Here is a 21,310-nt window from a genome sequence, read left to right as displayed (position 1 = left end):
CAACGACATGGTTTCCCCCTCAGCTCTCTTTCACCCTGCATAGTTGCAGCCTAGCTGCCACTTGTTGTACACTACTCTGCGAACATTGCTTTGGAAAGACTCGTACGCATCCCATACCATCGGAACGTAATTCGACTACATCGCCAGCCTGTCTCAAAATCCACCTGGACATCGATCGACCATCACGTTTGCTCAGTCCTTGGCGGTAGGACTCAAGAGAGACATCGGGCCATACTTGATTCCATTTCTTCTTAAGGTTGCTGAGATCCAGACCTCGGTCACCATATTCGAGCAAGACGGCAATCAGACGCGCTTTGAAATACCCATTTGCATCACTTTCAGCTTGTTTCGACTCGACTGGTTTGCAGGATTCCTGGTGCGCTTGGAGCATGAGATGCAGGGAATGAGCTGGATTAGATTGCGTACCTCGACCTTGATTGATGGACAAGTGACGATACGCATTCTGGATAGCATGAAATCGGCTCTCATCTCCACCCTTGTCGGGGTGATGATCCTTAACGGCCGTAAGATACACTCTCCGAATCAGGGCATCATTGGAAGCTTCACCTTCGGGGATCCCCAAGACAGCGCAGCTTTCGGAACTTTCCCGGCTACAAGACTCACGTAAGTATGTGGCAACTTTCGCGTGGCGCAACGTTTGCGCCATATCGGCAAGATCGGCAGCGTAGTTGCCGGCCAAGTCTGGCGTGTCGTCCCAGAAAGCATGGACTTCGTGCAGGTACCGACAGAGCGCCAAATGCCCGCCCCATGCCGCCTTATGCAAGGCGGAGTGCCCTTGTCGTTGCCGAGCGTAAAGTTTAAGGTCTATTTGCGAAACTAGCCAAGATGCTAAAGGAATCAGTGCCATGCCGTCCTCATCCGATCCTGCGCGATCTATAGGAGCAATTCCTAGCCAATGCATTGCCCCACAATCAAAATTGTTTACTTGAGAAGGGTCGACATCGTGACTGCTGACAAGATATCTACAAATGTCGGCGTTGTTCCGCCAAACAGCCAGTTGAAATGGTGTTACACCGTGCTTGGCTTTGACGTTGGGGTCGGCCCCGAAGGTTTCTATCAAGAGCTTGACAACGACACGGCAGCCGTTCCGACATGCGTAGTGTAAAGGAGTTCGCCCCCGGGCCTTGCGAGATGCGGCCACATCTACATCCAAGAGTCGATGTTGGATCAGAGCACGGACTGTGTCGACCTGGTTGCAGCCAGCCGCCCAGTGTAAGGCGGTACACCCCGACAAACACCGAGCCTGATGCAGATCAGCATCGGAGACCTGCGCCAGAAAGTCCAAATTTCCGTCCGCAGCGGCTTCTAAAATAGCATGTGCACCGTCAGTAGAGCATTTAATTCTCATGTTTTATTGCTTCTATGGCGACTGGAGTTTGGTAGACACTGTCCCCTTTTTTATTCGGAAATTTCGGGCTTGGTCCTGATATCTGCTTGAAAGCGACGCGATAATGTGTTCACAGTCAATAAGTCGTAGAGTGACAATGATGTATGTATATGGAGATGTCGGAAACGCATCCATAGCATGTCGAAAAAGAACTCATGCCGGGTACTTTAGATGTTCCCTTCTCTGTCAATACTGTTAATTGCTTCGTCAACAACCAACGTTGCAAGTCGAGCCAAACCTACAAACAGTAAACCAAAGTAGTTGTCTCTTGTCTTGGTGCTATCCAATTACACTTCCTGGCCTGTAGAGTTGCAATCCATTCGAAAATGGCGGAAAGTCGCTCAAAGTCAATTGTCCAATCCCAACCTCTGCTTTCTGGGCACGAATCTCAACGATTCGCCATTTCCGAGACCTTTTCATTTCTCGCACATCATCAGGCGGACGAATATTGATTTTGAGCATCATGATTCACAGCCGTACTCTCCCACGTCTTTGCCAAACGAGAAACCAAGGCTTTATAATCCTTCGTCGCACTACGTTCTCCTCCTCATGCAACACTTCGAATTCAATTTTTCGGCCGATCACTGTGAAGAACTCGGGCTCGATCGCACGCGACATTCTGGCGGCGGAACGGACCTTTCTGGCCTGGGCCCGGACGGGATTAGGTTTCGTCGGCGCCGGATCGGCGCTCTTTGGCGCATACCACGATCGTCCAACGCCGCAAGCCGAGATTGTCCCGGCCTGTCTCGTATTATTGCTAAATGGTACCTTCTTACTTGGCTTTGCCACTCGTCGGTATCTCAATGTCGTAGAAGCGATTCAAAAGGGGTCTTTTCCTGTCCTTGTCGGAGGGACATTGATGGCAGTTGCAATAACAGCGATTGGCACCTTAGCTTCGCTGGGACTTGTGGCTCGGGCCGAGCAAAAGACTCATGGGATGAATATCTTGAAGGACGACAGGGAATCCAATTGACGATATTTGCATTGCGCAACGATCACCTTTCAAAAGTAATGGGGCTCAATCTGGGATTACAAGGAGACGATCTGTAACGGCCATATCCACTTCCTGGCGAAGTTCGCGACTTTCGACCTAACGCCAACTAAGAGGTTCTAAATCGTTAGGCTTGTAGAATTTCTGTCTCAACGAAAACTCAGAGGAATGCTCGGTTACTTTGTCACCTACAATAGGTGTCTGGTGGTATATATGTAGGTTAGCAAAGATAGATCAAAGTCATACATGATAAAAGAATAGACTCCGGGTCTTTTGTTTGTCCAGTTGTCAAAGTACTCTGAATCTGCTCTTATTTATGACAATTGTGAGCGTAGGGATGATATAGAGATTGACTGTGAGCGAAGCTTGTTGAATTCCAGAGAAACAAGCCACAAAAGATCATTTCGATTAGAGCTGGTATCGAGAGAGTGTTCAACGGTGTAGGCCATGGCCAAAAAGACGACGTTTCTGTCATGGATACTCGTTGTCTGTACATTCTACCTAAATCGATGTGGTGCAACAAGGTCCCTAGCGGATAGCCAAAAGTGTCATCAGCGATGCCGATTGCCAGAAAACGAGACACTTGGCTTCTTAGAGGAAGTTCAACAGAACCACTGCGTGCTCTGCGATAGTTCAAAAGTCAGACAAGTAGTCGAGGCTGTTGTCTTTCGCGTCCATATTGGCTTCGTGGTCTTGTCCGAAGAATCGTTCGATCGTCACGCACCAGTGATTGCTGGTCTTTTGGCCAATTACGATAACGTGACGGTGTTGGCCTCATCCACCTTACCATCCTTTGCTCACATGCGTAACCGGGTGCTGCAGTATGTGCCCTGTGAACAGCATCAGGCGGCGACTATGCATTTTGCCGTCGAGCGCTTTGACGTCCCCGCCAATTTCATATGCGAAGAAACGCTTTCGACAATCGAGGCCATTGCCTGCAATGTAAAAAACCTGGTGACGATGACCGAAATTTTGGAAGACGCTTTGTCCCGAACTACTAAAATTTTGGTACTCGTTGTCGAGCCGACGTTTATAGCGGGTCGATTAATCGCGGAAAAACGTCTGATGGTCTCGTTGTCGTTGGTGGATGATGCTCAGACTCTGCGCATCCTTTTGGGCCCACCATCGCAGCAAACTATCAGAGATCCACCCATTTTTTATCAGAGTTTGTCCAATATGGATTTGCAGCACCAATCATTGTCAACTGTTCTGTACCACTTTATCCAGGATCGCGTTTCATCGTTGCGATTAACCTCTACATTCATAAATTATAATCGCGCTCGTCGAGTCCTGGGATTGGCTCCCGTCCGAAGACTTTCGCAGATTTGGCGCAGCGGCTTGCTCGCTTCGCTAGTATCGCAGACGGATGATTGGCGATACGAGCATCCCCATTTGGTACCTTTTGCCAATCCGCTGGTGCCTCTTTGTTTTGCCTGCGACCCGGCGGCCGATGAGATCGCGGCCCGCGCCGCTAAAGAGCATTACCTTATTACCGAAGAAAATGTGATATTGGAGACACCGATTGTTTTAGTAGCAGCTCATGAGCATCTACAGACACCGTCACTCGCTGAACTACGCCGTCTATCCAAGGGACTGGCAACGGCTCGATCGTCCTTGCAGGCAATTGAAGCAAAGTGTCGGACGCACCCTGTTCCGAGCGTATCTGGTCTGTGTCGAATGAAGCACTTCCAAGTGTTCCGCATTGGTCGGGCACCGAATCACACCATGTTTCCCGAATTTGTGCATAGTCTTCCGGGAACAATATGGGATGGTCTGGGCGTTTCCAAAAATGTTGATCTCATCATTGTTAATTGTTATAATCGTGACCCATGGGAGGCATACTTGGGACGTCCGGTAATGTGTTGGAATCCGCAGTGGACCGCCATCGAATTCGCCTTGGCGTTTTTGCGCCAGCTCCATTACAGTGAATTTTCCGCAATCGATCCCGTAGTAGGCTACGCACTCGAAGACCTGGTGGCTATACTAGAACGTACGTATGGCATCGCTGCAGACGGCCAAGGCCGATGGAAACAGGGGAGTAACATTTTCAACGATGTCGTAATACAACTGATGCTGTACCGGTTCCGTAAGCCACCACCACAATGGAATTTCTTGGGATGGCTAATTGTTCCGGCCTGGATGATTTTAATCTTGGCGGTCGTGTACATATGGGGCAATGACACGACTACTTGGCAGCGGTTTCGCCTACGGAGGTCCCATCGCATGGCGGTCGAAGGACCATCACTGCTGGATGATTTCTTGGCGCAACTACCCGAACTCACAGAAGCCTGGACAAATCTAAGGGAGTGGGGGCATGCGCAATGGCAGGACATTGCGAAACACATCCCTGCGTCACCAACGACAGTATCGGCGGCGACGAACCATGTTCCGTCCCGAAAACGGAGAGGACAGAAGAAGAGGCACTGACAATCCAGACTTGAATTGGCCTGTGCGTCACTTGATTCGGCTGGAACACAACGATGCATGCTTCTCGAGACAGCTTTGCTGCGCTGCACGTTCAGGTTCGTCAGCATTCGTTCGTCTTGGGCTCTTCCTAGAGAGTGGGAAGTCTTCTCGCTTCCTTGATAGAAAAACAGGAATATCTAGTACTGCCTAGAATGTCCTACTGAACATATGCAACCCATAATCCAGATTCATTGAGGCGACAAAGCTATTTGGCTTTCTTGTGCTACTATCAGCCTGGCTATGACAATTACTGTAGCAAGATCTAATTTATACCCGGAGATGTTCAAAATTGTGCCGAATCGATCGGGAATTGCCGCGATTAACTCTAAACGACAAACTGTAGGGAAGGCTCACAGCTCATAGCCCATGGCCAACGTATTTCAGATGTCCTCGACTTTTACAATTAGTAGAAAGAGCAACGCCTTCATATAAAAAACACTGGAGGCAGGAGCCTACTGCACTCTTCGGTTATATTAGCATGGCGGACGACGGTATTCCAGATTCAGCAAAAACACAACTGCCGGCCCCGTCAGCAGCGGTCTGTGAACCAAGGGATGCCACTGTCGCTCAGGCGCTCGTTACGGTCGAGCAACTCACCGCAGTTTACGGATTTGCAGCGGATGTAGCGGATACGGCGATTAACGCCGTCGGTACAGACTTGCCAGCTTGCATCACGTACATCTTGGATGAAGGGTTGGACACCGATAGAGGTGGACCCGTGACTCCGATCCTCACCTGTCCGCATATTGCGACCCATGTGAGCATTGGTTTCGATCGACTTCCTTCGCAACCGCAGGCGACTGCGTGTACTTACCACGCAACCCAGACACCAGTAGCCCCGACGGGAGGACTCAAGGAAGAAATCCGCGACGACGGTACATGCCCCTCGCAAGAAAATTGGTTGTGTCTAGAATGCGGGGTGACTCGATGCAGCCGTTACGTCAACGAGCATGCCTTGGCGCATTGGAAGTCTACACAGCCGGATGACAACGAAGGGCATTGTGTGGCGGCGAGTCTGACAGACTTGTCCGTTTGGTGTCACGTATGTCAGGCCTATCTTTCACCGTTGAACAAACATCTGCGACCGATTATGGAGGAATTGGAAAAACGCAAATTTGCGGATGAACGCGAGGAACCTGAGCGCAAAAAAGCTCGTTCCCAAGACACTAGCAAAGAAGATTCCGAGAACGAAGACGCATCCATGTCTGACCATCAAGAATCGCAAGATGGGCACGGTACGTGCTCTTCCACCGCCGAAAGATAGACCTTTCTATTCACAGTCAACATCTCAACTACTCTTTCGGAAACTGTCAAATTTATTGTAGATGAATCGCCCGGGAGGGGTGTTGCTCTTAATTTGGACGACGAAAGTGACGAGGAATCCGATCCAGCAGCTATACGACTATTGCGAGCTGCTGCTTCCGAGGGTATCCCTCTGCACTGGATTCTGCAAAATTTGCAGGAGGAAAGCGAAGGGCTGCCATCTTACCCGTTCGGGACGCTTCCCAAATCATTGAAAGAAGTAGCCGAGTTCATACAATCGAAAAAATGTCAATCCATCGTGGTGCTGGCGGGCGCCGGTATGTCCGTGTCGGCGGGGATTCCTGATTTTCGCAGTGCGGACGGTCTATACGCAACCTTGGATCCCAACCAATTGACCGCAACGCCCTTGGAACGAGAGGCCATGCGGCGTGATCCCACTGTGGCATTGGATCAAACATTGTTTCTGCAAAATCCGCTACCCATGTTAGAATTGCAGAGGGAATTTATTTTAGGTACTCATGACCGACGTTGGAAAGCGACATTAGCACATCGCTTCGTGGAACTCTTACACGCCAAAACTGGCAAACTCGTACGCCTGTATACGCAAAATATTGACGGTCTGGAAGACCAGTGTGCGTTGTTGCCACGAGACAAGGTCATTGCTGTACATGGCTCTATGGACCGCGCTGAGTGTGCTCGTTGTCACACGGAAGCTGATTTCGATGAGTTCTGTGATTGTATTAAACGCCAAATAAAGGATTTATCAGGCCAAGACGCAAGTGCGCCCAAACAATCGACGGCTATCGATTGCAACATATGTGGCTATGCTGCAATGAAACCATCTATCGTTCTCTTTAAATCAAGTCTCCCCCGGATCTTCTTTGAGAATCTACCTAAGGATGTAGAAAGTGCAGACATATTGATCATTATGGGTACATCTTTACGAGTGGCACCGGCGAATAGTTTAGTCTGGCGCGTTCCACGATCGTCGTTGCGATTACTTGTCAATCGCGAGCCCGCTGGAAATCACCTAGGAATGAGCTTTGATGAAGATGCCACTCGTGATTACTTTGCCGAAGGAGATTGTGACGACATGCTACTAGAATTAATGGAGCATCTCGGCTGGGTCAACGAGTTGAAGCCGCTTCTAGAGAACGGACAGCTTCCAGATGCTTGTGTTGAGAAACTTCGGATGCAGCTGCAAAAAGAGGCGCACAGCAAAATTGAAGAAAACGGACACATCGAAAAGTCCTAGAGCACAATTATTTAACTCTTGCGGAGATTTTCTTGAAACCGTGTGCTGTCATTGAATAGCCAGGAAGCCAAAGAACTCTCGTTGCTTATGTCTTTGGATCCTAGTCAGCAACTTTGCTTGCGGCAACCTCCCCCACAACTTCTTCCTCCAAGATCGATTCCATAATCTTTTTGCAGTCAACCATCATTTGAAATCCCATATCTGGTGGCAGCGTGTGCAGAATGCGTCTAGCCGCACTTTCAGCGTTGGTTGGTGATGCATTGATATCGGAAGGAAGCTTTTTCATGGCGTTTAGGATAGCGCACAGGTCTTCCAGCTCTTCTTCCATCCCCCCATAGCCTTCTAATTTCTCACGAAAATCTGAGACATACCGAGCCGTCCGCATCATGAATCGTCCAATTGAAGTCATAGGGTAGATGCTGTTTGTACCATATAGACATTGCTCAATGACAGCTGCAGAGTCATTACAGACCGCTGTCAAACCATACCCACCACGAGGCAAGTCCAAATCCGTTGCTAGTCCATTTAGCACGTTCGCGTAGAGGCCCGCTAGCCGAGTTGCCCGTACTGCCTTTGTGCCCGTCACGCGGTGGCCACACTCGACACCACGCAACCAAGGTACTTCTGCGTTGTGATTGGAGTGCCAACCGCAAAATCCGTCGACAGCAATAAAGTGCTGAATAGAGCACATACCGTCAGACCCATCCGTCCGTTTACCAATGAGTGGTCCCTTGATGTCCATATCGAGACCAGAGTGCGGCATGGCGACTGATGCCATGTTGCCGTCCTTGTCTTCGTAGCCGCTTTCCAAGAAACACGCCAGAGGAATGTTCGAGAAAGACCCGTCGCCTTCTTTGACACAAAGCGAAATTCCGAAAGTGGTCACATGTGAGGTCGGGACCACCTCAATTTCGTGTCCGGAATCGACGAGAGCTTGAATAAAATCACTGGGCTTGGTGATCATTTTTCCGCCTTCAATCATTTGAACAGTAAAAAGATTTTCTTCGTCGCCGTGAACATGACGGTTGTAGTTTGCCCCCAGACGATTTAAGAGGACGGACATTAGCCGATTACGGATGACTTCCTGGTTGGTGTAAGGACACTTGGCGTCACCCCAACCGAAGTACAGGTCGGGAAAAAGGCGGGGGTTCAATTCCATGGGCTCCGCCATGTCACGACCTTCAGAGTTATAGGTCTTACTATGCTTGCAATCTGCTATGGTGTGGGCATCATTCTCGTCGTCGAGTTCGCGAATGCCTTCACGCACAAAGTCTTCGTCCTTGGTAGAATGTCCTTCACAGACCGATTGAGCGCGAATTGCGTCCTCCATACCGGTGACGGCTGCCTCAAAGTCGCTGGAGACCACGAAATTTTGGGGCACAAGAGTGCGTCTAGTCTGCCGCGTGCTCCCATTCACGCGTGTCGCGCTTGATGAGATCTGCTTTTCGTCATTTTCCTCCAGTGGTGCAAATGAAGGACTCCCGGCCAGAGTGTATCCGATTTCTCCTAGTTTCATTTTCTCCATAGCCGACGGTTCTGGTCGCGGAGGTATCGAGCTTTCCTCCTGTACTTTTCGGGCCAGCTTTTCTTCCGCATCGAACTTGGCGTTTGCGTCAGACAAGGCCAACAAATTGAGCAAATTGATGGGAATTCCACCCTTGTCCACATCCTCCTGTTGCTTACTTAATAGCCAACGAGTGGCAATACCGGATGCAACAGATTTGGCCTTGTTTTGAACGAGACCAGTGCCGACAGCGGGCAAAACAGCTCGACCGAGGTTCGGACCCAGAGCCTTGAGTAGGGCTGCCGACAATCCCGCTTCAATTTCGGATTGAATTATAAGCGGCATCGCTTTCATGTCAAGCTGTTTGGGCAGCATTTTGGGTCGGAGAGAGGCGAGGTATTCGCCGAGACTCGTTAGCTGCCAGCCCTTAGCTTCGTATTTAGAGCGAAATTCGGGGTTTAATTCGAGAAGTTTGAGATTTCGGAAAGTGGTCGTCTCAAGGAGGGCTCTGTCATCGGTGGATTTGATACGCTTCATTTGCAATCCCATCCCAAAGAGTAAGGATTCTTCCTCGATTTGTTGAATACGCTTGCGAATGGCGTTACGATACCGAAACAACGTCAAGAGAGACACAATCCCAATCAGTGGTACGATGGCTTCCGTCGGACTCAGTGAAGAGACGCGATCAATGATTGAGCTAGAAAAGCTACTTAGTGCCGACGACGTCGTTGAGCTAGCCATAACTGAGGGATTTGCCGCCGATCGGGCATGGAAACTATTGAGGTTGATGGACGTCGCCACAGCCCTTTGTCGAAGTGCTGGCTCAAGATAGACGGCGGAACTGCTCCATCCAAGGCGAGCGGCTTTGGAAACAATCATTGTTCAGCAACACAAAATGTGAACTAAACGAAAAGTAAAGCCTCAACCTTTGGGGTGTGGGTAGCCTTTTGTGTGAAGGAACGACATTCATGACATTTGCATCTCCGGAAAGAAATAGAATTGAGACTGTAGGATCGTCCACAGAATTCCAGAGAGATCTAGAATCTTCCCAGCCTCTGATGTTACAGTGAGTTTTCACCCTTGACCAAACGCGAAACGGAAGCCAGATATTTAGAACGACATTTATAATTAGTCGAAAAGGAGAATGAACTATAAACAGATTCCACCAAAACTACCTTGACGACAGCTAACTTCCACGTGGAAGTCTAGACTGCGACGTACATCATCGTTTCCGTCTGGAATCGAGCTTACGTCTTCAACATCATTTCAGAGTTAACGTAAGGGGCATGCGGTTCGATTGGGAAAAGATAATTCTCCATCATTCCCGACGTACCCTTCATGGAATATTACGGCATCACATCTGGCTCTCAACAGCGCTCAGACGAGTTTCGGAAAATTCGGTCGGTACGCATACCCAAAACACCGAGAAGCGCAACGGTCTCAGAGAAGATTCCTGAGACAAGTAGAACAGTGGTTTCGCAGGAGGATAGCGGATTATTATCTCTTCGATTCGTCAACCGTTTCGACGATGTTACGATGGATTTGCCTAATCGGCGCGGTAAACTTCTCTCTTCAGCTCACTAGTGCCTTCATTCCCTCAGTTCCATCAATGAAATGCTCTAAAATCATTGTACGGGCGACGATCGAAAAGAAGGACGTCATGACAGAGGAAGACGAAGATATCCTCTTTGGTGACGAAGCGTATGTGCCGGTTACGTCGGTATATCGGCCGAAATCACGGTCGGGCAGCATCTTTCCCGACCCCAGTCACCCACCAAATCCCCTTGATCACGTGTCATCGGATCCGCTTATTGGAAAACTCCATACAATGCGTGATACCCTACGAAATTGTCCCCAGCTCTGGACCGAACTCTCCCGGAATTGTGGCGACAAACGAGCTCTCCTCGATGAACACATGTGTGACGACAAGGTTGATGTTACGTTTGCGGAAATGAATACTATCGTACGGAAAAGTGCGGCCGTCTTTCAGTCACTTGGTGTAAAACCAGGCGTCAACGTTGCCATTTTGGGCGAAAATTCGGCTCGTTGGCTCATGGTCGACCACGGCATCCAAATGGCCGGGGGCGCGTCGGCTGTCCGCGGAGCCGACGCACCGCTGGACGAATTACGGTATATTTACGAGCAATCCGACTCAGCAGGGATTGTGGTAGTACAGGGACCCAAACTGTTGGAAAAATTGGCCAGCGATGCAAGCGCGAAAGGAATGCACCGGTTGGGGTTGTCGAACGAAGCCTACGGCAAGGTGCACACAGTGATCTTGATGCACCGCGAGAAAAAGACCAGTGAGGAGCTTACAAAGATGGTAGACAAGTATGGTCTCACCGTTCGGGTCTTTGCCGACTTGCTGGAGGAAGTGCAGCCGGTGACAGACGAACAAATCCCAGTTTTGGGACGCGATGATTTGGCGACAATAGTCTATACCAGGTATGTTGCATGAGTTGAGGGGACATTGACGAAACAAATGACACTACAGCCAAGCTGATGTAGAGTCTGACCATTTCTCTCTCATGTGATCTAGTGGGACGACTGGGCGACCCAAAGGTGTTATGCTCACACACGGCAACTTGATCCATCAAATTGGACACCGAGTTGGCACCGAAACGAGATACGATGAATCGGAGCCCTTGCCGGACGAAACCATGCTTTCGCTTCTTCCAGTCTGGCATATCACGGAGCGATCGTTCGAATTGTGGATGCTGGCACGAGGATGCAACGTGGTATATTCCTCTATTCGGACCTTCAAAAATGATTTGGCCAAGCATCGGCCAGAGTGGGCCGTGTTGGTACCGCGAGTTCTAGAAAAGATTGCGACCGGAGTACAAGACAAGTTTTCTTCGGGAAGCTTGCCCGTAAAGCTTCTCTCCAAACTGTTCACCAGCACAAGCAAAGCAGCTGCCAAGCATCGAAAAATCACTCAGGGGTATGTGGTTGGTGAACAACCCCCGGGAGCGATGGAAAAGTTGGCTTCAAAAGCACTACTTGTGGCCTTGTCTCCTTTGAATGCTGTCGGCAACAAAATTGTTTGGAGCAAAGTACAGAATGGCTTCGGCGGACGTATGAGGACAATCATGTCTGGTGGTAGTGCACTGTCGGGATCTTTGGAAGAATTTTACGAAGCCGCTGGCCTAACTATTATTGTGGCTTATGGACTGACGGAATGTGCACCATTGATTTCGCATCGACGGAGGGACGCCAACCTTGTCACGGGCGGATGTGTCGGAACGGCTTGCATCGATACGGAACTCCGAGTGGTGAGCCCGGAAAGTAAGGCATCAACTACTCCACGACCCGCCTTGCCGGCTGGCGAAGTGGGTGTGGTTATTGCCCGGGGTCCGCAAATAATGAAAGGCTACTACAAAGATGTGGCCGAAACCAAAAAAGCAATCGATCAATTTGGATTTTTCGATACGGGTGATCTTGGGCGAGTGAACCCAGCAACAGGTGACCTGATTCTGACTGGTCGAGCCAAAGACACTATTGTGCTTTCCAATGGTGAGAACGTTGAACCCGGTCCGCTTGAAGACGCCATTCTGGGTGAATTGTCGCTGATAGAGCAAGTGATGTTGACGGGTCAAGACGGAAGAAAACTAACCGCGATTGTCGTACTGAGCCCCTCAGAACTCGCGAACGAAGGATTCTTGTCCAAGGATGAAGGCGCCTTGATGCAAAAACGGAACGAACAAGTGAACGACCCGAAATGTAGCGCAAAAGACTGCCAAGACAACGTAGCAGCACTGAATCAAGGATCGAAGATATTGCGTACGAATAAGGACCTAATTGCACGGCTGGTTGGCGACTGCAAAAAAGCAACGAAACGGTTTCAAAAATGGGAACAAGTAAAAGACGTGTATGTTACGTTAGAACCGTTTGCCATGGCGAACGGTCAACTTACACAATCCTACAAGGTAAAGCGGCCTTTTGTGTTGGAGCGATATGAGGACGAGTTGTCGAAGTAAAGAGAGGATACCAATCCCGTTATGTACAGTACTAATCTACATGTTTCATAAAGTGTTTGAAATGAAAAAGACTCGTAGCTACAGACATTCCATCAAGAATCGATGACTGTAAATTTTCTCAAAGTGACTGTTCCTTTGAACGAATTTCTTCATCGGCTAGAACCAATTTTTCGGAAGCTATCGAGATTGCTGAATGGTACTGACTTAACATAGCATCAAGACGAGCAGCAGCCTGCTCCGCGCGGTTTTGAATGTTGGCCACGGTCGCTTCCACGGCGGACAAACGCGATTGCAGCTCCTTGGAAACAATAGTTCCGACCAGAATGGGAGCCTGCGTAACCTGATGCTCCTTTAATTGAGCTTTGGTTTGGGACTCTTGATGATCTTGACCAATCAATAGGAAATTAGAAATTTGCGAAAGCTCATCCAGACTAGCTTTCAAATCGTCAGCGCACGCTAGTACTTCTTGCCGCCGATACAAGATTGGGGCTGCAATTTGCTGCTGGTATGTCAAGGCCGTACCTGGATCAAGCTCTTGCAGGAGCTTATCCGATTCGTCCCAGATAGACGTAAGGCTCGGGGAAGCTAGAGAACTGTATTGTTGCTCGAGCGCATCCATGCGTAAGGTAACGGCAATATCGGTGGTCGTTGACAGTGAGTCCACGAAAGTCGAGCCGACCCCGAGCTGTCCTTCAAGAACACCGACCCGAGTTTCCACCGACCTAGTGGACATTGTCACTTGTTCGGCAGAGGTTCAAGAAACGCTCTAGTCAATGCTTGAATGCCTTTGTCGCTGTTTGGTATTCTGTTGACTGTGAAAAATCTACCGTCGATTAGACCGTACAGTATCGCTGGGAGCTTCCCGTTGTGGCTCAAGTTATGTGCTTCGCGTTGCCCGATAGTTTGTCCACCCATTGATGTAAAGTAAGTCCGGGTTCTTCGAACAACGAGAAGGAAAACTCGTCCTTCCCGTTCGCGTGGCAAACCCGTGGCAATCGAGGTGGTGCCAAACCATCCATGCCTGTGCATATTTCAATCTTGGGAGAACGAGTGCTAGCAGCAACGCCACCTGTTTTGTACCCTTCACACAAACAAATGAGTTTGTTCCGGTAGCGATTTCATTGTCTCCGAGGTGCATGTTCATGGGAAGTTCCATGGAAGAGTGCTGCGGCTATTTCGCCGCGTTCGTCTCGTGTGTCGCCTTTGGAACCTTCGCAGTTCCGATCAAATGTGCAGCCGTCCGCAAGGTCGATGTGGATCCTCTCGGTACGTGGGCAGTGAAACTGAAAGTAAACCAGCAATCATATCTGCTGATCTATTGTTTCGCTCACTCGCTCCCTTTTGTTTGCACAGTCTTGCAGACTTACAAGATCGGCATGACGTTGCTTACGAGCTGGTTGGTCTTGCTCTTTGGTGTACCCTTCACTTTTACTCCTTGGGGTTTTGTTTCCGGCTTGTTTATGGTCCCGGGGGGCACTGCGGGGTACTTTGCCGTCCAGAACGCAGGTATGGCTGTAAGTCAAGGCATATGGTCGAGTCTTAAAGTATTGGTCGCCTTTTGTTGGGGCATTTTGATTTTTCATGAGCCTGTCCATTCCAAGCTGGGGACCACCCTAGCGATCGCGCTGCTCATGGTGGGATTGGCCGGCGTGAGCATCTTTGCTGCTCCACGGACTTCAACGTCGTCACCACAAGAAGAGCCGCTACTCCCGGATGTGGAAGAACAAAACCAGCCGGAAATTGTTGACAATAAGGACTATTTGGGCTTTCTGAAACGGAGACACGTTGGCTTACTTGGTGCCGTAATCGATGGGGCTTACGGTGGCAGTGTTCTGGTACCGATGCACTATGCGGGCCCCAAAACAACGAACGGACTTTCGTACGTTATGTCCTTTGCCATTGGTTGCTCATCCGTCGTGACCATGGTTTGGGTTTTGCGTCTCCTTTTCAACAGCGTTCAGGGGCAATCTCTCCGCGTTGGGTACGATCGCTTGCCGTCGTTGCACGTCACAACAATAGGGCCGTATGCAGCCTTGGCGGGGCTAATATGGAGTTTGGGAAACGTGAGCTCAATCTTGACGGTGGCGTTGCTGGGCGAAGGTGTGGGCTACAGTATTGTGCAAAGCCAGCTTTTGGTGGCCGGTCTCTGGGGCGTGTTTTGGTACAAGGAGATTCGTGGCATGCGAGCCATTGCGAGTTGGTTCACCTTTGCGGTGATCACGGTTGCGGGTATTGTGATGTTGTCTCGGGAGCATGTACCCGTACCAGCGGAAGCCCCGTGAAGAGTCGTTAATTTTTCATAGTTTTGTCGATGTACTACCTATTAGTCAACGAATTGTTGCCTTTACGTTTCTTCCGTCACTCTTACGTTGGTCAGTCTGTTTGTCATCGCAATCCATACACACTTTCCACAGTCAGCGAACCACGATTCACATACTGGCCGATGCAGAGAAAATGCAACCAGAGTCATGTTTTCGAATAGTCTAGTATAGTTAATGCAGTCCGTATCGGAAAATAAAAGATTCCACTATCGGTAATATCGAGCAACAGGAACAGCATTTGTAGTTTTCGCATTTCAGAAGGACAACATCTTCCAATGAAACATAGTTCACATGCTCATTTCATAGTAATTGATAGCATCATTGACTGTGAAGGAGCACAGAATGCATCGCGATAAGATTTGCGTAATCATCTAACTGTAATGTAATCTCGGTCAGAATTAACATAACAGTAACATGCCATCTACGAACCTGAATTTCGAAAATTCGACAGATGAACACCCATGATCTTTGTGAGACAAAGCGAGACTCGGATAACTGCCACAAATGAGTAATTGCGAGGCCGTTCGTTTTCTTCATGAGACAGAGAAGTACCCTCGATTGCTGGTGTGGTGGCGACTATATAGACTATGAAACGGGTACATGATTTGCAAGGCTCGCCACCTTTGAAACGCCGTGTTTCGTCGCTCTTCTCGATTGCAACCATTCGTGAAGACGAGCTTTTCAGCCATGCCGATCTCTCAGTCAACGAGTCGACGACTGCAAAGAACGCGTCTCAAAGTTTTCTTACGCGAGAAGCGAAAGCAGAGCTGCCAAACGCAATCTATTCTCCTTCGCTTTCTGTTTCGGAAGCAAGTACGGACGATGATGGTCTCTTTTTCGACGACGACAACGAGCTCTCTGCTACTACCGGCTCCGACGCGACCAACAGCAATCCACAGTCCTTTTCGCCAAGACAAGAAATCGGAATATCGATCAGGAGATTTTCTGCGCAAGCCGAAGTAGTCAAGGCAGAGACTGCTGCAGGACATGACTGCAAGACTGGCATTGTCACGGAAGTTGGTCTGCTGCACTTTGATCGTCGCAATAGGTACCACAAGGAGCGACCAATACGCATCCAATGTTTAGTAGAAGCTCTACAAACATCGAAGGATGAATTATACCAGCGCTGCTGTGTGCTCAATGACGAAAGGTCCGAGGCCGCCCGTTCCTTTCTCGAGGATGAGGACTTTCTTCGTGTTCATCGTGCTGGGTATATACAAAGGTAATCATGACCGTTGCCGGCAATCGACGGTGATAATTTGTATATAAAGGAATTCCGCTGACCACTTGTCCGCATCTTGCTCAACCATTAGGCTGGCGAAGCTTTCTGCGTGCACCTGCTGTGAAACAATAGATCGGGAAGCCGAACAATACAAGTCCATTTATCTGACTGCGGATTCGTTGCTCGAAGCTCAGCAAGCAGCGACATCCTTGTGTACCTTGGTATCCGGTGTTGTCCAGGGTGATCTCGACAACGGATTTGCGATTATTCGTCCCCCGGGACACCACGCCGAGCCCGGACTCGCTAGTGGCTACTGTGTGATTAACAACGTAGCCGTCGCTACCGCATACGCAAGAAGCAAATTGAACGTGAAAAAGATTCTGATTGTCGACTGGGATGTACATCACGGTAACGGTACTCAAGCAATCTTTCTGAACGATCCCAATGTTTTGTACTTTTCGGTACATCGTTGGCATGGTGGTAACTACTTCCCCTTTCTCCCCAATGCAGGACCTGCGACTGTCGGCACTGGAAAAGGAGAAGGTTTCACGGTCAACGTTGGTTGGACCCGCAAAAACATGGGCAATGACGAATACTACGCCGTATGGGAACGACTACTGATGCCCATGGCCCACGAGTTTGACCCCGAATTGGTGTTGATCTCGGCTGGTTTCGATGCCGCCGACGGCGACCTTGGCGAATGCCGAGTCACACCGGAAGGCTTCGGTGGCTTGACTCGTGCGCTGACGACCTTGGCGAACGGCCGCGTGGTGGGGGCCCTGGAAGGAGGGTACGTGCGGAGTGTACTCGGTCCATGCGTGTCCGCGGTAATATCGTCTTTGTTGGACCGGCGTAGTCCCGAACAATACCGTACACAAGCCGCGTACGAGCAGAAGGAACGTGCTGGAGTCGATCTGGAGCAACGCATCGATCCTGTCGCGGCCCAAAATATTCGAGCCACGGTAGCGGCACACCAACCGTACTGGAAGTTTTTGCAAAAGTGATTCTGGACGGATGACTGGTATCGGTCCTGACGCTATTTTGTTGCTATTTTTGTACTGCTACTAGTGGGTAACGTAATGTATTTTACCAAAATCGAGTAGTTAGAGTACAAAACGAAAAACATGTCGGAAACTTGGAAGGGAGAGCTAGAAAAAGTCGTCGTCCGGATTTTCTTTGACGGGTGTGGATCGTCCGACATCGAGGTCCATTTGGCGGCGCATTTCGTCGTCGTAGACGAATTCCGGGTGCACGTACAATATCCGGTCTTTCACTCGTAGGTTGCACAATGGCCGCAATCCCTTATATTTGGCTACGTCTATTTTTGGATCAAAGACCGTTTCGATTTGATTGAGAAAGAGTCCTTTCGAAATGGCTTTGAGGAGTATATCTTTGGGTTGGGACGGTTGTATGAGATGGGTCACAGTCGGATCCACCGCGTCAGTGTCGGTGTGCGTCTTTGTCTCCGCGTCGGTATTAGCCGTCTGGGTGTTCGCGGGAGCGTGGCACTGTCGTACCGGTATCCGTTCGATCGAATAGACGTAGGGCGAAAACACGAAATGAATGGCTGCGGTGGAGCCCAAGGTTCCCGAGACAAAGGCCATGGCGAGGCCGAGGTATCCCGCCGAAGGGAGATCCCCGCCTTTGCAGGCAAGAATCAAGGGCAACCCGACACTGCCGATAATCCCGGTCGTCAAGGACACGGTGCGCAAGCGTGTCACTACCTTCGCCAGGGGACTTTCGTAGACGAATTGGCGGAGTTCCGCATTGGTCGTGGTGGATGTGGATGTGTACCTCCGGTGACGACGACAAAGACGCGTATCGTCGTTGGGAACCAGAGTTCCCGGAAACCGATCGGACGCGCTGCCGAAGAGGCCATGACGACCCACGACGACGATGGTTCGGTGGAAACACCGGGTCTGCGACGATACGAGCAACGTGGATCGGAGCATTCTAAAAAGTGAAGACTGTATTCTTGAACGTACTGTGAAGGAAAGGGGGTGGAGGCGGAGCGTGTGTCGTCAACGACCAACCAATACGTACCTGTGTGTGAATAGGGGGGGTTGGGGTTGGCGTACGACCGACACCGAGAAAAGAGCGAATTGTCCTCCTCTATGAATGACCGTGAGAATTGCCGGTTGTCACGAATACAACCGGGTACTTTCCTCAGCTATTCGGATATTGTACGGTCGACTACCGTTGGGGTCTCTCGATCACCGGCGCGTCGGTCGGTAAGGGAAAGACGGATCTCCTTGGTAATGAGTTCCCCGAGACGGAGCCAGTCAGCCAGTCAGGGAGCCAGGTAGCCAGGTAGCTAACAAACAGTATGCATTGAGACAATGAGCTAATGAACCAAGCAACCAATCAACCAATTTACCGTCTAGATATTTGAATTCGAACGGTCCGGTCGGACATGGTTTACCGGTACTCCACGAAACGGATCCTTCTTTAACGCGAACCCATAAGTCTGCATCGGCCGGCGCTTTCATTGTCACGGCTTTTATGATGGAGTCGCCAAAAATGTCGTCGCCCGGATGGCCACACATAGATACATAGAGCCTAGTCACGTTGGGGATTTCCCGTGTCGCGATTTACTCCGGCACGGTTGACGCCGAGTCGTACCCCGACCCCCTCTTCCTTGTGTGTGTACGTCTGTTTGTGTGCCTCCCACAGCGTGTTCGCACCGCAGCGTGTGTGCCAGCGACAGGGTTGGGAATGCGTGCCCGTGCATGCGTGCCGGCCCCCACTGCGATCCGGACTTTCCAGCCATATCTTCGTCCCCCACACAAGCAAGCCCGACACTGACTGTTCCCATCGAAAGAAACTCCTCCTTCCCACCAGGACTTTCGAGGAGACGGACGTTGCGAGTGATTTCTGCTTTCATTGCCAGTAGACGTAAGTAGATATAGTTAGGTAGGTTGGGAGGTGGAGAGGCAATTTGTACAGAGCGTTTGATGTGGACGTGTTTTAGTAGTGTGTGTATATGTGTGTGAACACTACTCGGCCGTTGGGACTTTGGCTCTTTGGAGCGTCTATAGTTGATTCGATCTTACGTCCAAACCATAAGACACCTTCAAGCGAGGCAGGTGCATGTGCCCCACCCAACTCACCAGTCGTTCTTTGCTTCTTTTTCCCAAAAAGACACATTCACGGGATCCGCCCAAACCCCACTCGCATCGTGGTGGGAATCCATCGTTCCGTTCCCGAAAACCCCACACTTGCGAGCATTACAGCTAGTTGGTTGCCCCACACCGTGTGAGAAAGTACCATGGCGCCTTCCTTTCGTCGTAGTAGCAGTTCCCAGCAGACCCGAACTACCGAGTCGACTAGTACCGATGTAGCAACGAACGAGTATCGCAACCCACGTTCGGGGGGTAATCTGTGGGATCGCCGAAGGCGCCGTCTCGAGCGGAAGCAATCGGACACCAAAGTCCCTACGGAACGAACGGGCCCCGGCGTCGCGAAAGAACCCTCCCTCACCTCTCCCCAACGCGGAACCACTACCGCACGACAAAAAGCCAAGGATCTACCGGAAGACCAAGTCGACCCCTACGATTCCGATCCGGGAGAATCCTACCGCGACCACTGCTTGCGCATGAACGGAGTCGGTACCCGGACCTGTATGACCGTACCGCGCTTTCGGAAAAACAATCGCAGTGTCAAGGCGGTCGAGACATCCACCATACTCACGGCTCCACCGAGTCCCTTGCACTCGGAATTGGGAGATTTGTTTGGGAACATCCCGGCATCCCTTCCCCCCAATGTAACGCGTGTGCGCTATTCGCTCCGCTCCTCCGTGACGGATGGGTCGGAGAAACAACCTTTGAGTCCTTCCGTTATGGAACGACGAGAACTCCGGCCGAACAATGTGCAGTTGAATGTTTCACATTGGAGTGATCAAGGAGGACGACCGTACATGGAAGACCGGTGCGTGACTCTTGACCCATTACCATCCTGTCGTCTGAACACTCTTGACCGGGAGACCTGACACTCACTCTCGCTTTTTCTCGTTGCAGCTACGTCATTGAAGACCTCGACGCGGTGCAAGTCGAAGTCAGCCCCGTTGCCGTGAATGCCGATTCCAACGACGTGGAAGTCACCTACGGCTCCAAACGCTCTCGCCGCCTCACCATGCCCCTCACCCTCTTTGGTATTTTCGACGGCCACGGCGGCGACAAGGCATCGCAATTTTGTGCCGACTGGATATCGGCCTACATTCGCAACGACGAAGCCTATCCCTACGATCTCGGCTACGCCATGAAGAACGCCTTTACCTCCATCGACGACGATTTCGTCCGCTCGGGACAGACGGATGGATCCACCGCCTGCGCCGTGACTATGGTGGGCGGCCGACGAATCGTCTGCGCGAATGCGGGAGATTCGCGCGCCATTGTGGTACGCAAAGACGGCTCGGTGGTGCGCCTAAGTCGCGATCACAAACCAGGCATGCCGGACGAAACACGCCGGATCTCGGATCTGGGCGGCCGCGTCATCTACTGGGGAAGGTGGCGGGTCGAGGGACTCTTGGCCGTATCGCGCAGTGTCGGGGACGCTTCTCTCAAGCCCTACATTACTGCCGAACCAGAAATCTGCGAATACGATACCGGCAAGGACGATTGGTTTCTAATAGTATCCAGTGATGGTGTTTGGGATGTCATGGACAATGAGGAAGCCGCCCACGTGGTTATTGCCTCCTCCTTTGCCATGGAAGACGGAGAGCTCCACATTGACACGGATCGCTTCAAATGGGCGGCGCGTAATCTGTGTGAGCACGCACGTTCCTGTGGATCCTCCGACAACTTCTCAGTCCTAGTGGTGGATCTCCAGAGCTGTGGCAATCCGGGGGCGACCGACGGGCGCTATCAACCAGCATGACGATGTCTGCCGGAAATCACAACGATTC

At 50.6% G+C, this 21,310-nt stretch overlaps 10 protein-coding genes across 10 annotated transcripts; 7 read left to right on the top strand and 3 right to left on the bottom strand.

The window, feature by feature from the left end:
- Positions 1 to 338: 338 nt before the first annotated feature.
- PHATRDRAFT_45911 (predicted protein) lies at positions 339 to 1,394 on the bottom strand (the record flags this gene model as incomplete). Its single annotated transcript, XM_002180051.1, has 2 exons — positions 427 to 1,394; positions 339 to 373 (listed from the first exon to the last, which is right to left on the bottom strand). The coding sequence occupies exons 1-2, from the start codon at positions 1,367 to 1,369 to the stop codon at positions 339 to 341; spliced, it is 978 nt and encodes a 325-aa protein (XP_002180087.1). The 5' UTR covers positions 1,370 to 1,394.
- A 477-nt stretch (positions 1,395 to 1,871) lies between these two features.
- On the top strand, positions 1,872 to 2,381 carry PHATRDRAFT_35739 (predicted protein; the record flags this gene model as incomplete). Its single annotated transcript, XM_002180248.1, has 1 exon — positions 1,872 to 2,381. One exon carries the CDS (start codon positions 1,872 to 1,874, stop codon positions 2,379 to 2,381), a length of 510 nt encoding a protein of 169 aa, XP_002180284.1.
- A 437-nt stretch (positions 2,382 to 2,818) lies between these two features.
- On the top strand, positions 2,819 to 5,066 carry PHATRDRAFT_45910 (predicted protein). The gene has a single exon (XM_002180247.1). The coding sequence runs from the start codon at positions 2,847 to 2,849 to the stop codon at positions 4,824 to 4,826; it is 1,980 nt and encodes a 659-aa protein (XP_002180283.1). The 5' UTR covers positions 2,819 to 2,846; the 3' UTR covers positions 4,827 to 5,066.
- A 1,306-nt stretch (positions 5,067 to 6,372) lies between these two features.
- On the top strand, positions 6,373 to 7,281 carry PHATRDRAFT_12305 (predicted protein; the record flags this gene model as incomplete). The annotated part of the gene is made up of 1 exon (XM_002180246.1): positions 6,373 to 7,281. A coding segment is annotated over one exon (909 nt), but the record flags the coding sequence as incomplete, so codon positions are not given.
- A 202-nt stretch (positions 7,282 to 7,483) lies between these two features.
- On the bottom strand, positions 7,484 to 9,867 carry PHATRDRAFT_45908 (predicted protein; the record flags this gene model as incomplete). The annotated part of the gene is made up of 1 exon (XM_002180050.1): positions 7,484 to 9,867. The coding sequence occupies exon 1, from the start codon at positions 9,764 to 9,766 to the stop codon at positions 7,484 to 7,486; it is 2,283 nt and encodes a 760-aa protein (XP_002180086.1). The 5' UTR covers positions 9,767 to 9,867.
- Positions 9,868 to 10,694: 827 nt separating this feature from the next.
- Positions 10,695 to 12,864, top strand: PHATRDRAFT_12420 (predicted protein; the record flags this gene model as incomplete). The annotated part of the gene is made up of 4 exons (XM_002180245.1): positions 10,695 to 11,125; positions 11,192 to 11,332; positions 11,427 to 12,607; positions 12,716 to 12,864. Coding segments are annotated over 4 exons (1,902 nt in total), but the record flags the coding sequence as incomplete, so codon positions are not given.
- A 118-nt stretch (positions 12,865 to 12,982) lies between these two features.
- PHATRDRAFT_35734 (predicted protein) lies at positions 12,983 to 13,597 on the bottom strand (the record flags this gene model as incomplete). Its single annotated transcript, XM_002180049.1, has 1 exon — positions 12,983 to 13,597. One exon carries the CDS (start codon positions 13,595 to 13,597, stop codon positions 12,983 to 12,985), a length of 615 nt encoding a protein of 204 aa, XP_002180085.1.
- A 421-nt stretch (positions 13,598 to 14,018) lies between these two features.
- On the top strand, positions 14,019 to 15,146 carry PHATRDRAFT_35733 (predicted protein; the record flags this gene model as incomplete). The annotated part of the gene is made up of 2 exons (XM_002180244.1): positions 14,019 to 14,130; positions 14,218 to 15,146. 2 exons carry the CDS (start codon positions 14,019 to 14,021, stop codon positions 15,144 to 15,146), a joined length of 1,041 nt encoding a protein of 346 aa, XP_002180280.1.
- A 476-nt stretch (positions 15,147 to 15,622) lies between these two features.
- Positions 15,623 to 18,371, top strand: PHATRDRAFT_45906 (predicted protein; the record flags this gene model as incomplete). The annotated part of the gene is made up of 3 exons (XM_002180243.1): positions 15,623 to 16,407; positions 16,499 to 17,407; positions 17,834 to 18,371. The coding sequence occupies exons 1-3, from the start codon at positions 15,773 to 15,775 to the stop codon at positions 18,369 to 18,371; spliced, it is 2,082 nt and encodes a 693-aa protein (XP_002180279.1). The 5' UTR covers positions 15,623 to 15,772.
- Positions 18,372 to 20,538: 2,167 nt separating this feature from the next.
- Positions 20,539 to 21,225, top strand: PHATRDRAFT_12510 (predicted protein; the record flags this gene model as incomplete). Its single annotated transcript, XM_002180242.1, has 1 exon — positions 20,539 to 21,225. A coding segment is annotated over one exon (687 nt), but the record flags the coding sequence as incomplete, so codon positions are not given.
- Positions 21,226 to 21,310: the final 85 nt, after the last annotated feature.

The sequence above is a fragment of the Phaeodactylum tricornutum genome, chromosome 8 (assembly GCF_000150955.2).
Source record: "Phaeodactylum tricornutum CCAP 1055/1 chromosome 8, whole genome shotgun sequence".
NCBI lineage: Eukaryota > Bacillariophyta > Bacillariophyceae > Surirellales > Neidiaceae > Phaeodactylum > Phaeodactylum tricornutum.
Note: the sequence above shows the minus strand (reverse complement) of the source record. Positions and strands in the feature narration are given on the sequence as shown.

What these genes read in the sequence shown, in the direction of transcription:
- PHATRDRAFT_45910 (XM_002180247.1), top strand. Translation starts at nt 2,847, where the DNA reads ATGGCCAAAAAGACGACGTTTCTGTCATGGATACTCGTTGTCTGTACA.